Source organism: Sarcophilus harrisii, chromosome 5 (genome assembly GCF_902635505.1).
Source record: "Sarcophilus harrisii chromosome 5, mSarHar1.11, whole genome shotgun sequence".
In the NCBI taxonomy this organism is placed as follows: Eukaryota; Metazoa; Chordata; class Mammalia; order Dasyuromorphia; family Dasyuridae; genus Sarcophilus; species Sarcophilus harrisii.
The window spans coordinates 190719092-190735432 of NC_045430.1; the positions used below are offsets into that span (position 1 = coordinate 190719092).

The following is a 16341-nucleotide window of genomic DNA, read 5'->3' on the forward strand; positions in this document are numbered from 1 at the left end:
ACTCTGAAATATTGTACAGTTAGCCTGTGAAGGAAATCAAAAATGCAGGTGGGCATAAATATAGGGATTGGGAATTCAATGTAATGGTTTTTAGTCATCTCCCAGAGTTCTTTCTCTGGGTGTAGCTGGTCCAGTTCATTACTGCTCCATTGGAACTGATTTGATTCATCTCATTGCTGAGGATGGCCAGGTCCATCAGAATTGGTCATTGTATAGTATTGTTGTTGAAGTATATAATGATCTCTTGGCCTTGCTTGTTTCACTCAGCATCAGTTCATGTAAATCTCTCCAGGCCTTTCTGAAATCTTCCTGTGGGTCATTTCTTACAGAACAATAATATTCCATAATATTCATATACCACAATTTATTCAGCCATTCTCCAACTGATGGGCATCCACTCATTTTCCAGTTTCTAGCCAAATAGTCTCTATTTTCAAAGAGCTCACAGTCCAATGTGGCTATGACATTATGGCATTTTTAGCTATTTTTAGATACTCAAATTATGGTTGAAGATCCTTGAAAAGATATGGAGAATGCCAGAAGAACAAAAAATTATACAATTATAGGAGTTTCCAAGTGAAGTTTCCATAGGAAGGTAGATCTCACACAAAGGATTTTTTAAATCATCTAGTTAGACTTTGGCATTTTAATGATGGGAAAGCAGATTCAGAGAACATCTTATCCACAGTCACCCAGCTATTTATCAGAAGACTTGGAGCAGGAATCTGAATTTTCCTCCACTCCTGTTACAGTTTTGCAAAATATCTTTGAAAATCCCTCAACTAAACAACTTGTTTGACTTTGATCTGTCTCATTTCTTGCATGTATTGTAGCTTTTTTGCTAGGTACTTGTGGAATGTCTGACCTGTTGCTAAGGACAACAGTGATGATGTGGATAATGGAGATGTCAGTGATAATAGGGTACAGGAGGGCTAGTGTGCATAGTACAAATGACCCTTATCATTAGAGAGGAATTGTAAATGAGGAGGCAAGATAGACCAGGTTTCTCTGGGGAAAGATGTAGATAACCTGTCTCTGGGTTGTTCTACTTTGGGGGAAAAGGAAGAAAAAATCTCTGAGCCCTGGAAGTCCCTGCTCAGATTCAAGTTCCTATCCTACAAAAAATTCTTTCCTAAGATCAACAACTTCTCTGTAGTAACATTAGGGAGGGGAAGAGAAGAGGGGAGAGACTGGGTTCTCCTATCCTCCCCCACCCTATGACTAGGGGAGAATCCTGACCACAACAATGAAATTCATAATTCTCTTCATTCTCTTTGTGGGTGAGTGTCTGTGGATTTCTGTCTTTATTTGCCAGAAAGAAATTGTTCTCAGTTGGGAGAGGGAGGAGTGGAAGTAGGAATGGAAAGTATGAGGATGAAAGAGAATCACTTATGAACACCCTTTATTCTCTTTGCCAAGTTCTATCTTTAAAAAAAGGATCAAGCTGATTCAGACCAATTCCAATGGTCTTGTGATGAAGAGAGCCATCTACATCCAGAAGAGGACTGTGGGAACTGAGAGTGGTTCACAACATAGCATTTTCACTCTTCTTGTTGTGTTTGCTTACATTTTATTTTGTTTCTGATTTGGTTTGATTTTTCTTGTGTGACAAGATAATTGTATATATGCATATATTGGATTTAACATATATCTACCCTGTTTAACATATATTGGACAACTTGCCATCTAGAGGAGGGGGTGGGGGGAGGGGGGAAATTGGAACACAAGGTTTTGCAAGGGCTAATGTCGAAAAATTGTCCATGCATATGTTTTGAAAAATAAAAAGCTTTAAAAAAAAAAAGGATCAAGTGCTTCTCCCCACATTCACCCCTGTACTCCATTTCCAGGTCATTGGAAAAGTTTCCATTTCCTACTCAATACTTATTGCTGTCCTCAGAAATAGGGGATACATATGGGATAACTCCTTTGTACTCATTTTACTACAAAGTATGACCCTTTTTCCTCAGGTGACCCCATTTCCTATGTTAATAACAAGAAAACAAATCTCAGGATCTTGGATCCCTCCTGAATCTTCAAAGCTTGTGCTAAGTTCTTTTCTACTCTCTCCCCTAGACCATTGTCCTTCTGAAAGTATCTGGAGAGAGTTTGGTGGGACGGGATTACTTCATTCTACCATTATTATTCCTTCTTTCTTGTTTCTTCCATTTGATAGTAGAGTGAAGACAAGAATGAAATAGAGCAATCAAAATCTAGAATGAGGATTGAGATGGGATGGCAAGGACAGATCAAGAAAACCTGATGGAGTCAGGAAATAGATGGAGTCTTTTTTCTCTTTTTATAATCTGTTCTCATAATTCTTTCCCTTCTTCTCTTACCCCAACTAGCTTCATTTTCTTCAGGTCACAGAACTAAGCAAGATGAAAGTTTTGAGAGCCACTTCAAATCCTGTGAAGTCCAGCAACAATGTCTACCAGCAGCTGCTCACTGTTATTTAGGGTGAGTTTTAGGGGCTCTAACCTTCAACTTCCACTTCCAAGCACCCCCTTAGTCTGTCTTTTCTGGGTTTGTCTGACATAAGTCAACCCATTTGAAATCAACTCATTTATCCTCCTTTTTAAGTAAGATAGTTGCTGTTCCTCAAGATATGAAAGGGCTCGTTGTTTCTTTTCATCCAAAAACTCATAAAAGCAAACAAGAACAAAATGAGAACAATTTATAAAGCAACAACACTGTAGCTACAAACAACTTTGTAAATTCTCTGTATAACATAATAACCACACATATTGTCAGATGTGTACGGTTAATAATGATTGAAACAATGATTCTTCTGATTGAGAAGTGATGGATTAACGATACCATGATTGAGGCCATTTTAAATGATTTTGGGATGAAGAGAGCCATTTACACCCAGACTGTGGGAACTGAGTTGGATTACATCTAGTATTTTTACTCTTTTCATTGTTGTTTGCATGCATTTTGTTTTCTTTCTCATTTTTTTTCCTTTTTGATTTGATTTTTCTTGTGCAGCAAGATAATTGTACAAATATCTATACATATATTGGATTTAATATATTTTAACCTGTGTAACACATATTGGATTACTTGTCATCAAGGGGAGGGGTGGAGGGAAGGAGGGGAAAATTTAGAACACAAAGTCTTGCCAATGTTGAAAAATTATCCATGCATATATATTTTTTTTATTTAATAGCCTTTTATTTACAGGATATATACATGGGTAACTTTACAGAATTAACAATTGCCAAACCTCTTGTTCCAATTTTTCACCTCTTACCCCCCCCACCCCCTCCCCTAGATGGCAGGATGACCAGTAGATGTTAAATATATTAAAATATAAATTAGATACACAATAAGTATACCTGACCAAAACATTATTTTGCTGTAGAAAAAGAATCAGACTCTGAAATATTGTACAATTAGCTTGTGAAGGAAATCAAAAATGCAGGTGTCATGCATATATTTTAAAATAAAAAGCTTTAATAAAAAAACAGAGAAGTGATGGATTAAGGACACAGAATGAGACTATATACACTATATTACTATATTCCAAGTCCTCAGGTCATAGGACTAGCAAGTGTTGGTATATCAATTAGCCAAGTAGCATTCATTAAGTAGCAAGTATATGCCAGCCCAATGTGACCAGAACAATGATAAAGAGAAATCCAGGATACTACATTTTTAGCTATGCTTCTTCAGTCATAGATGAAGACTGAGAAAACATGAAGAACATCAAAGGCACGAAAGGTTATACAATAAATAATCCACAAAAATTTCTAAGTGATATTTTCCAAATGAAATTTTTGTAGCAAGGTAGATCTCACATAATTTTTAAAATCATCAAATTTGGCATTATACATATACACATACATACATTATATGTGTATAAACACCTACCTCCATATATGTGTGTGTATATAAATATATACATATATATCTATTTACATATACAGTCATTATAACAAATATGTATTCAAGCAAAACAAATTCCCTCATTGGCTATGTTCACATAATATATGTGACTCTACAAATTCATTAGATAGCTGGGTGGCAGAGTGGATAGAGTGTCAGTCCTTTGAATCAGAAAGATGAGTTCAAATTTAGCTACAAACACTGTAGCTGTGTGACCCTAGGTAACTGATTTGAAGGCAGGTAAGAAGATAGGTATCTAGGTGGCTCAGTGGAGGGAGTGCTGGGTCTGGAGTCACAAAGACTCATCTTCCTGAGTTCAAGTCTGGTCTCAGACACTCACTGGCGATGTGACTCTGGACAAAAATGACTGGGAGAAGGAAATGGCAAACTATTCCCAGGATCTTTGCCAAGAAAATCCCAAATGGGGTCATGAAGAATCAGATATGATTGAAAGACTGAACAACAACAACAGCTTCTTTCTCCCACTGGATTCAATGCTTTTATCTCTTTTTTTTTTCTAGAGACATCAAAATGATGCTGGGAAATTCCATAAGGAGGATTAAGAAGGGAAAAGAGTCACTTCTTAACTCTAGTCAGATTATTCAATGCTATAACTTCAGCACAGATTTTTCCAGGCTCATCCTGTGGTCTAAGCCTGAAGTCCTTTATGATGTTCAGTCTAAGTCCCTATCTACTCAAAATGTCCCTACTGGCACCAAACATACTATATCTAATGGTGGTGAGTGCTTATTTAGAAGGAGAAGGGAAACTAGAGGGAGAAGAGGAAGATACCCATGTTAATTTTTTCTAATAGACTAATTACCTCGTTTTTTTTTAATTTTGGGTTTTCTCTCTCTCTCTCTCTCTCTCTCTCTCTCTCTATCTCTCTCTCTCTCTCTATCTCTTTGTCTCTCTCTCTCTCTCTCTCTCAATCCAGTTTCTCTGAAAATATTCAAAATACTTATCCAGGATTTCTAACAAGAAGTCCCATTTTTTGCTAGTACCACCCTATTCTCATCAATGATTATTTAGGGATGAAGAAGCAGAGCAAAATGTGTCTGGATAACAAAATTGTATGGAGAAAACTTTGGACTCTCTTAAATCAAAACAACCGGGTACCTGAGGTTCTAGAAATGCCAATGATTTTATTTATTTTTATCTATCATACTAAATTTTTTTCCATATTTTTTTCCATTTTATTTTTCCATATTTGTGCTTCTGGAGAAAAATTTCTTTCCATTTATGTTGGAGTCACTGTGCATACTGTTTTCTTGTATCTGCTCTGCCACCAATTTATATAATTTTATGCTTCTCTGAATTCCTCATATTTTTTTTTGTGGCACAAAATATTCAAAGATATGCATATACCGTGATTTGTTTAACCACTGTCCCAATTGATAGGCATCAGCTGTTTCCATTTCTTTGTTATCATGAAAAAAGTATAGCTTCAAATATTTTGGCATATCAGTGACCTCTTTCTCTTCTTTTGCCCCTATGAATGTACCCCTATAACAAGGTTTCTTAATATTTTTTCAACTCACAACTCCTTTTTACTGGGGAAATTTTTATGTGACCCAGATATATAAATATATAAAATAGGTATACAAATCAAACATTTACTGATAATAAATCATAATTTTGCAAATCCCCTATTCAGTTACCCATATGATTATCATGGGTCATGATCCACAGTTTAAGAAGTTTTGCCTTCTAACAGCTGATAAGTGAAATTTTCCTAAGGTACAGATCTAATCATTTTATTTTCATGATCAAAAACCTTCAATGGCTTCTAAATAAACTATGGCTTTTGAGGGATGTGAGGTTGTGACCACAAAATAATTTGAACATTTTAAGATGTTGCGTTATTGTTATTATGTATACACAAGATCTTCTCTCTAGAGAGTTCTTTTTTTTCATGTCTGGACACAAAAGGAGTTTGATGGAAAAGAATGATGATTAGGGGAAAGGGTTGGAAGGAGGCAGAAATTCTGCATCTAATAAATTGCAAATTCCTTTTCTTTTTCCTTCAGGTAAACAACGTGGGCTAAATTTTAAAGTCCCTCTGACTGGAGAGAAAAAATGTCAGAAATTGGAAGTAGGGAAAGTCAACCAGAATAGGAAATACATGAAATTCTTTAAATCATTCAGGAAATTTTGCTTGGAAACCTGGTAACTCCTTTGTTGTGTCTTAGCTTTTATGTACCATGTAAGTCAATGTTTAATTGAATGAATTCATGAATTCACCAAAACATTCTCATTTTAAAATTGTGAAAATCTGACCCAAACTCATTTATTCTCTCTGTTCTTTGTGAAGAAATGGCTTGTGCAGTGAATTAGCATGTGGTGTTGGAGCTTAAAATTGGTCTAAAATCTCCACATTATAGTACATTATGTTAATTTTCTTAATTATATTGCTACAAAGCTGTTAAGACATTTATTTATATTGAAGGGTATTCACTAATTTATTCCTCCACCAGTACATTTAGAAACATTGTGCCTAAGCAACGAAAAAATATGAAGTTCAGCTTAGAGTATAGTAGTATAGAGTAGTATACTCTATAGTATAGAGTATACACCATCTATATAAGACCGTGTACTAATTTGGAGAAGACAACATAAACTTGAGAAGTGTGAAGCTTTGTTCATATTCTGATGAAAGAAAAATCATTTCTGATCAAAGAAGCACCTTAAAATAAACCTTCTCCCTGGTTAAATCTAAATAGGGAGATTTTGTCTGGTAATTTTGTATGGCAGGGACAGTGACTTTTTCTTCTTCATGCATTGCATTTACTTAAGGACTACATATAACACAATTTCCTGTTCTTGCTTGTCTCTATCCTCTATAGACCTTTGCTGGAAGGTTAGAACAAGATTTCACACAGTGAGGGACATAGTATTGAAGCTACCTTTCCATTCTATGTTAGAAACAGGCCATAAATACTAGCCTCTCACTCTCCAAATTAGCTCTCTGGTTTAGATTTTTTTTTAAACTTTGCCAATTATTAAAACCCAAGAATACAGATGTTTCCTTATTTTCTTTTATGAATTTTGACCACTCAAGAAATGCTCTTATTTATAATGTTATTCTGATTGTACTATCTTTTCCTTTCCCCCATATTATTTTAAACAACATTATACTTTTAGGACATTAATTAATGACATAAGGTGGCACACAACTAAAATGGGGAGAGTGTCATTTTTTTAGATTTCCCAATCTCTAGGTTGGGATTTAATGTCTTCTAGGTGATTAAAGAAAAGACAGATCTTTTATTAAATGAAATTTATGGATTGCATACTTGCCTATTCCTAGGATATACCCATTTGAGAATTATTAGTGGAGAGCTCATTAGATTAGACAGCGTACCTGGATCCAGGTACTATTATTAGAATATCATAAAATCAATTGATTTTTAAAAGATCTTAGAGAGTTTTCCTACTTTCAAATAGCCTTCACATAGAAGATAAAAAAATACACTAATATACTTTAGACAAAGCTGTGCTGTTAGTAATGATATAATTGGGATTCAAACTCAAACCTAATGATGATCTGTATAGTTGTTCTATGACATACTGTTTCAGCTTAAGGCCAGAAGAATATTTCTGACCACCTTTTCCTTCTTTCTTTTTCTTAGGAAGTGGTATTGGCTGCTGTCATCTGCATTGACAAGATTCAGAGCAAGAAAAATTAGGCGTTTCCTGGGGGCTAATATCAACGACATTTACCACTATATCCTCTCAATCCAAAAAATTTTAACAGGATGAATTGCCTCTATTGCCTCTGGAGCCTTGTTGCTGTTGGAAACCAAAACCAATGTGATACTGAATTATATTAAAAGGCATATCACATTCAAGAGCACAGAAACAACCTTTTCATGGCATTGTATTATCATTTAAGTGTATTGTATCTAATTTTTAATATCATAAAGAGAATGAAAAGACTAGAATAGGCTCAAAGAATTGTGGGAAAGATATAATAGGGATGGAAAACAAATGATTCTGAGGAAGGGATGGCAAAAGGATTGTTTAATTACCATGTTCAAGTAAATAAAGAATTTTTATGGGGAGGATGCTAATCAGATATCCATTTTGCCATGAAGGATACAGTAGAAGTAGATTCAAATGAAAGTGGAAGAATTACTGTTGGAGCTAAGGAAGAATTCCTTGATCAGACTTAGAGACACACTGAGATCCTCCTCTTCCATCTATTTTAAACTTAGTGAAAATAACTTAACCATTTTTTTTGTTTTCACTTGTTATGTCAAAAATTCCATTTCAATATTCAGTCAAAAATTTTACACTTATGGATATTTCATGGACTGAATTATAGGTAGTCTTCCTCCTACCGGTATATAGGGAAAAAGATTAATACCATTAGTGGATAACATTTGTATTTACACTGGTGTGTTTTATCTTCATATTCTCAATCTAAAGGCACAATGCCTTCCTGGCATGTAATAAGTATTTAATAAAATGTTAATTTAAAACATCAAATTAAACACATAAGAAGTATTTAATAAAATGTTGTGATGACATGACTTAGGTCAGCTTATCACCTAAAAATTGTATGTAGTCAAAATTATTCCTGAAAGTACTTTAAACCCAGAAGAGAATAGAATCAAGTTCAGTGTGAGATATAGAGATATAGAACAATATGTGAAGTAAGTATTGAATTTATTACATGTTCATCCAACATAAAATAGAATCTCCCAGTTTTATATATGTTCATCTTTTTATGTAGAAATGTTTGTTTTTTGCTGTTTGTCAAATTCAGAATTGCAAAAATCTCTTAAATTGTCCACAAAATGCAGAACAATATCTTTATACATTTGGAGATTGACCTTTTAAAAAAGGTTACTATCAGAGCACAGGCAGAAATGGTCAGTGTTGGATGGACTGGGGTGGCGGGGAGATAGATCCATAAATTCATTGTTTATGGAGTTGTAAATTGGTTCAACCATTTCAGAAAACAATTAGAAATTGTGCAAAAGAAATAGTACTAAAATGTTCTTGTCCTTTGACCTTGTCATCAGTATTCTTGACTATAATTATAAATGATATGGAAAAAGGAAATTGTTTGGAATTCAGAACCAGGGTGAGGTGCAGCCATGGCAGTTTGGCACTCCTAAAATCTATGTTTTATTGTGATGAGGTCCAGTCAGCCATGTCTGACTCTTTCTAACTAGGCAGTGGCTTACACACAATGGGTAGTGCACTGAACTTGGAATCAGGAAAATGAATTTTCCTGAGTTCAAATCTGGCCTCAGACACTAGTTATGTGATCCTGGCAAGTCACTTAACCCTACTTACTTTGGTTTCCTCATCTGTAATGAGCTGAATGAGGAAAAGGCAAGACAATCCCAAATAGGAAGAGTGAGGCACAATTGAAATGACCAAACAAGAATATAATAATGAGAATAATTGAACTTTTACACTAAAGAATTTGGTTTTAGGAGCTGACTTCCAGTTGATCTTTAGTCTCTAATCCCTATAAAGAGAATCCCATATTATTCTGAAAGTTCATTTGAGACTATTTCTTGCTCTGAGAAGAAAACTTGACTTTTCTTTTCTCTATGTTTTTCTTTGAGTTGCTTTAAACAATTTTTTCCTTTATTTTCTTAGGTTGGGATGGTCTTTTAAAAGTAAACTTTACAACTAAAAGTAAACTTCAAAAAGACTACTATGTGATGATCAATTCTGATGGACACGGCTCATTTCAACAATGAGGTGATTCAGTCCAGTTCCAATAGACTTTGATGGAGAGAGTCATATGCATCCAGAGTGAAGACTGTGGGGATTGAGTGTGGATCACAACATAGTATTTTCACTTTTTTGGTAGTTGTTTGCTTGCTTTTTGTTTTCTCATTTTTTTCCTTTTTAATCTGATTTTTCTTGTGCAGCATGATAACTGTGGAAATACATATAGAAGAATTGCACGTGTTTAACATCTATAGGATTACTTGCTGTCTAAGGGAGGAAGTGAGAAAAAATTTGCAATATAAGGTTTTGCAAGGGTGGATGTTGAAAACTACCTATGCATATATTTTGAAAATAGAAAAATATATTTAAAAAAATAAAAGTAAGCTTTATAAATTGTCATTTATTTGAATTCATATAATTTTGTATTTGAGGATAATTGTAATCTTCAGGATCACTAGCTGGGGTTGGTCTTAGGCCTTCTTAAAGGCTGTTAAATTTGGGACACTATAAAGAACTATGATTAAGAGACTATTGGAATTCTTTTGTGGAATAGGATAGGGAATAAGAACTGTACTGTGAGAACTTTTTGAGAAGGTTAGAACATTCCCTGGTGGAGACTCTTGAAAAAACAATGCTTGAGCTTCCCTCAAATCCCAGAGAACTTTACAGAATTGGAAATTTGAAAATTTGCCCAAGTACTGCAATTGATTCGCTAAAGCTAACAAATATTTCACTGGGGGGAAAAATATTGCCAGAATCATTTCAGGACATCCATAAAGCTACTCTGTCTGGCTAGTTGTACTATGGCTGTATGGGATAAACTGAGGAGTGAAGACACTCTCATGGGAATATAGTTTTAAACTATACCTTTATTAGTGACTTGAGACTTTATAAGTAGATCTATAGTTAAAGAAAGTTACAGGTGCTCCTCCCCTCCAGTTTCCTACCACCTCTTAATTAGCATTTAAGTACCTCTTTCAAAGGCAATTTTTCTTTTATTTCTGGGATTTCCTCCCTTAGAACATAAACTCAGACTCCCTCCCCCCCCCCCCAAAAAAAAAAAAGAAAAACAATGGGAAAAAAGATCAGGCTGGAGGGGGTGAGGGCTTCTCTGTTCAGGCTATTTAATCTTGTGTTTTGCAGTTTTTACTTTGCACTCCTTTTACTGACAAACACCTTGTCAAATGAGAGATACCCTGTCTCACGAGTTTGTAATAAACCTCTTTTTGCTTTTTCTTACTCTGAGAGTCTCTGTTTTTGTGGTCAGTACTGTCCCACACAGTAGACAATTGGGACAGCAGTCGATGACATGGTGTTTTGAGATGACAAAGCTGAGATGCACTGGGGGAATGAATATAGTTAGACAATGTCCATGGCTCTAGAATGGAGGGACCCCTTTAAAAAAAGGAAGTAGATATAGTACTCCAGCTCCTCAGGCCCAGTAAATGATTTTAAATATTAGATGTTAAAAAATAATGAAAACATTGTTTTAAAAAATTAACTAAAAAGAAAACAATCAATTTGAAGTTTGATTTGTATGAAAACAGAAATTGGAAAAAGTTTCAGCAAAATATTGCTAATATTGGTAATCTCTAAGGGATCATGGAGAGAGAGATTTTAGACTCTGGAGATAAAAAAATATTTTCCCATTTCCAAAAGGACACAAAATGTATTCTGAAACTTTTAACTAATAAGAATGATGTCAACATCTTGTGAAATTCTTAGAAGAGACTACTAAACAAATGGTTTATAAAAACTTATAAAGGAAAAGATAATCATACTTCACTAAGAATAAGGCATATTAAATTAACCACAATTCCTTTTTAAAAATATATATTTATTTAAAACTAAATATATAATAATAAAAGACAAAATAGAAAAAGGAAAAAAAAACACCAAAAAACACAAACAAAACAAAACAACAGAACAAAAACATAAACAGAACAAAACTTCTGTGCCCAGAAGAACATTAGGGAGGATTAGAAATATATAACAGGAAATCTACCTTTCAAGAAAATATATAAATAATAGAAGATACTATATTCATCTCTTTCCATCTTTTCTTTGCTTCCTTGTAGGTTATTCTTTTGTTCTCTGCTGAGAAGTTTTTACTTTTTTTTTCCTTTTCATCCCTTCTATCTCCCCTAAACAGGTTGCAATAAAGCATAGATATATTTATGTATACCATTCACACACATATATATTTGTATGTATACACCTACACACATATATACTCCCACATATCTATTTACATATATACATACACACATATAAATATACAAATGCATTTACACATGCATATATATGCATTTAAAATTATTAATATAGCTAATATAATGTAGATTTCTTTCTTGATTGAATCTTTTAGTTTGACTTTATCTGAGATAAATAATTACTAGCCCTATTTTTTTTCCTAATAAACTCTGCTCTCACTAGAAATAACTTTCCTACTCCCCTGCCTAATCTTCTTAGTTTTTTACATAGTTCTCAACTTTACCTCTATCTCCATTTCCATCTCCACCATCTCTAACTTTTTCCTCAATCTCATTTAATTTTAGAAGTCTTTTTTGAGTTCTTTTATAAATTCTCTCTGGACAGAGAGTCATTTCATGTTCCTCTTTGGGGTGAAAGGAAGAAACTTTTTTTTTAAATTTCAGTGTTCTTTTTTGAAGATGTCTTCCCTATTTCATTGTAAATTTGAATTTTTTCTTCTTTGCCCATTCTTTTTTAACTTAATTGTGTAACCTTTTCTAATTTGGGGTCGGGGGGAGGGATGGTACCTCTAGCTTCACTTCAGTTCTCTCCTCTGACCTGAACCTTAAACCAAGAGCCCCCCACCTCCTGCAAGTGCCAGCAGCCAGCAGCACCCTTGCCCCTCTGCCCCACTGCTTCTGCACTTACCAGAAAAGCTGGTTCTCTCCCACCCATGATCTCTGCAGCACAGTTGGGCCTAGCATTTCTAATCAGCCAAGGTTCCCTCAGTCTTCCTGGATTCTGTATGAGGTTGGGGAAGTGAAAGTTCCTGTGTTTCTAAATGAGGCTGAAGCCCAACTCAGCTAATCTCATGGCTCCCCACTAATTGTTTGTGTAAGTGTTTGCATTTCACACTGCTCAAACAGGGGCTGAAGGTCTTTCTTGGTCTCGGTTTGTCCCCAAAAGAGTCCTATTTTGTCCCAAATCTTTGTTTCATGGGTTTATGTTCTCCCAGAGGTGCATTTTTGTTTGTTTGTTTGTGGGGAAAATCTGGAGATCTTGGAATTTTCTGACGTACTCCTTTGTCTTCTAATCCTCCCCCACTATTACTCCCATTATGATATATCTGGATTTCAGAAGGGAATTCAGCAAAGTATTTCATACTAGTCTCATTGACAGAATTAAAGACTCTGGCATGAATGTATGGCTGTATTTAAGTAATATTGATTAATGGATGAATGTCAACTTGGAGTTGTCTAGTAATCTAGGGAAAGGCTCTGCTATTGGTTTTATATTTATATCAGGGACTTAGATGAAAGCATGAATGGCACAATTATGAAATTTTGAGTCAGGTGATTCATATCTAGGAAGAATAAGGATTCTGAATTATAATATTTTGGCAGGTTGACCATTTGCCTTCACAAATTCAAAGGCAAAACAAATACTTTGTGGCCTGGCTAATGACAACAATATATAGCTCAGACAAAGAAGCTTTGCCTAGCTGAAACAACTCTGGATATCCTGTCCTTGTTGAATACCTTTTTCCTGTCACTAAGTGAATTCACACTAAGTGAATAAGTTTCTTTTTGCTAAATGGCCTACTAATGTCTCATTTTGTGTTATACTTCCAGGGAAGTGGACTGAATCAGGCTCTGTGGAGAACAAATGGAAAAGTAGGCTACAGCTCAGAAATTATTGAGATTATTTTTTATTTTTTTGGGGGAAGGAAATATCTGAGTTTTCTCTATGCTTCTGATATGTTCCTTCTTCTATACCTTGAAATTAATTTTCTTCATTCCATGTCTGCACCAGGGAGATGTGGAATGTTGCATATCCTATCAGATATGGTTGCTCTGTCATTCTTTTTTTTCTTAAATGTTTTCCTTTGTTACAAGGAAGGTTTCAGTGAAGGGGGGGTTTGAGATATTAAGATACAGTGTGTAAAAAATACCCATCAATGAAATACTTTAACTTAAAACAAAAAGAGATAATGCTAAGCTATTTTTTTTTCCGATAGGATTACTAAAGTGAGATTAGGGGAATGATGTAAATATTATTTACTTAGATCTGGGTACTCCCTCCACTGTGCTACCTAACTTCTGATTATATTAATATCTAATAATAGCAAAATCTAATTAATTCATGTTGCATTAATTTCAGTTTTGGTAAGAATCATTAGATTAATTAAAACATTCATTCATTCATTCATTTTCTCCATAACCATTGTTAAGTTATTAAATATTCAATAATGCTTTTAATCCAGGGAGGAGGATATTATAAAGGGTGTCTTATTAGAGCTTATAATGAGATGGATATGACACATATACAAATGTGTACTAACTACATAATAATCATAAGACAGAATAAGTAATATAAATATTTTCAAGTTATACTATTATTCAAGGACTTATGAAAGTCATTTCTGATGGTAGTAGGTGGTATTGGGGAGGGGGTAAAGTAAAAGTAATAGTCATTAAATAGTTATTCCCTCAAGTGGTCTTAATTAATGAAAGTTATTTAAGTTTGTGTTGTTTTTCCTCTTGAAATTATGAAATATTACAAGATAGGAACAGAACCATTTTCTTTCACACCTCTCTGTAGTGCCATCAATGCTCAAGCACACATAATAAATGTTATTATGTGTTCATTTTTATTTTTCTTTCTTTGTTTTCCAGAGAGACCTGAATATGAATCTGAGCAGAAATATAGAATGGAGGGAAAGGGACTTATAAAGATGATACCCATACTATGATAAATGAAATCCAGCAGGCAATTTACTGTTGCACAGATAGCTATCACCTAAGAATATTGAGACTTCCTACTTACATTATTCTTTTTTTATAGTATTAATTTGCTAATTCAGAACATATATCCCATCATAACTTTGTTTTGATGGAATTACCTTCCCCTTGTCATGTTTCATCTAACATTGTGTTTTCATGGAACCAAAGTGCCGTTATTCCAAATGATGTATGAATGTATATTAGGCAGCCAATCATCCTCCATTCTTCTTTATGTTGGAGATTTAATTTTCTAGGCATATAGGGGAAGAATGAATCCCTAAGTAGATGAGACTAAAGGAATAGTCCTTCTTGTGACTCCCCTTGGGATGCATCTACCTGGGGATGAATGATGTGAGGGTCACTAGGGTGGATTTAAGATAATCCTCACCTTATTAGGTAATTGATTACTCATTAATTGATTATTGGGCCATTTTGTTAGGTTATGAAACTTTCAGATATTTAAAAGATCTTAGATATGGTCCCTACTTTAAAAATGGCAAACTCCTCATTTTACAGATCAGAAAACTGGCTCTGGCAAGATCAGTCCTTTGTACAAGACTGTATGTGTGACTATATCTTTGAAAGTGGCAGAACTGGGATTCAAATGAGTATTTGGATTTTTATTGGATACTCATCTTCCTGGGGCACACTAAGGCATGTTCTGACTGAAATGACTAAGAATTTCTTGGCTAGAAGTAGGCCTCTGATACTCTGTCATTTCTTTCTTTCTTTGGAAGTGGTATTAGTTACTGTCATCCACAAAGACAAGATTCAGGGCAACAAAGGATAGCCAGTTCCTTATCAGCATCTACATCAATATTAAATACTATATCTTTAGCATCCAGAAATTTTTCCTTAAGGTAAGTTCTGCTGTTTTCTGCCCTATGCTGTGAGAAAAAAGTCAGTGGTGATACTGAATTGTATTAACAGGAATATGACATTCAAATGTCTAAATATAATCTTTCTACTGCACTCAGCATTAAGCAAATCAATTTGAGGGTCACTGTATACTTAATTTTAATAATCATATAATAATCAAATAATCATAAATATAATTTAATAATCATATTTTCAAAAGAATGAAGAAAGTAGAATGAGTCCAGATATGGAAAAAATGATGGAAAAAAGGTCCTATGATAAAAGGTTAGAATAATATCAAGCTTCATTAGCCTGAAGAAGGGATGACTAAGGAATAAAATTTATCCTGTTCAAATAAGTAAATAAAAACACTGATCATGTTCCTTTTGCTCATGAAGAACTGAGCATAATATGGAAACTATTTAAATTCAAATAGGAGAAATTCTATTGGATAGAATGCATAATTTTGTGATTAGTGTACTCACTCAATTTATTTCTTCATCTTTTCTATTTTAAGACTCATTGAAGATGGCCTACCCTCCTATATGCATTTTGCTTTACAGTATCCCTTTTTGGATAGATAGATAGATAATCAGCTCTGGAGCTAAATTATTCAGATGAAGGAGAGAAAGAACAATTCATTTGAGCCCCCAAGATTCAAAATGAATTAAGACTTTCCTTGCCAAAAGACAAATAATTATTTAGCCTTTCTCTCTACCATGAAGTAAACTTAAACACGAGACATTTTTCATGTGTTGTTTCCTTTAATTAGAGCTCATTGAAAGCAGGCATAGTCTCAACTTGTATCCCCAGTAATTAACAGATTGCTTGGGACATAGATTAATATATACTTTTGCATCCCATTCTATTCCATAATTTGAGTGTCCATGGAGAAACGATCATACTCTGACCTGTAATGGAA

At 34.3% G+C, this 16341-nt stretch overlaps 1 protein-coding gene across 1 annotated transcript; it reads left to right on the top strand.

The window, feature by feature from the left end:
• The first annotated feature begins 940 nt into the window (after nt 1-940).
• Nucleotides 941-7746, top strand: LOC100932292 (probable inactive serine protease 37). Its single transcript, XM_003772567.4, has 5 exons — nt 941-1280; nt 2346-2457; nt 4410-4627; nt 5919-6057; nt 7521-7746. Exons 1-5 carry the CDS (start codon nt 1247-1249, stop codon nt 7648-7650), a joined length of 633 nt encoding a protein of 210 aa, XP_003772615.2. The 5' UTR covers nt 941-1246; the 3' UTR covers nt 7651-7746.
• Nucleotides 7747-16341: the final 8595 nt, after the last annotated feature.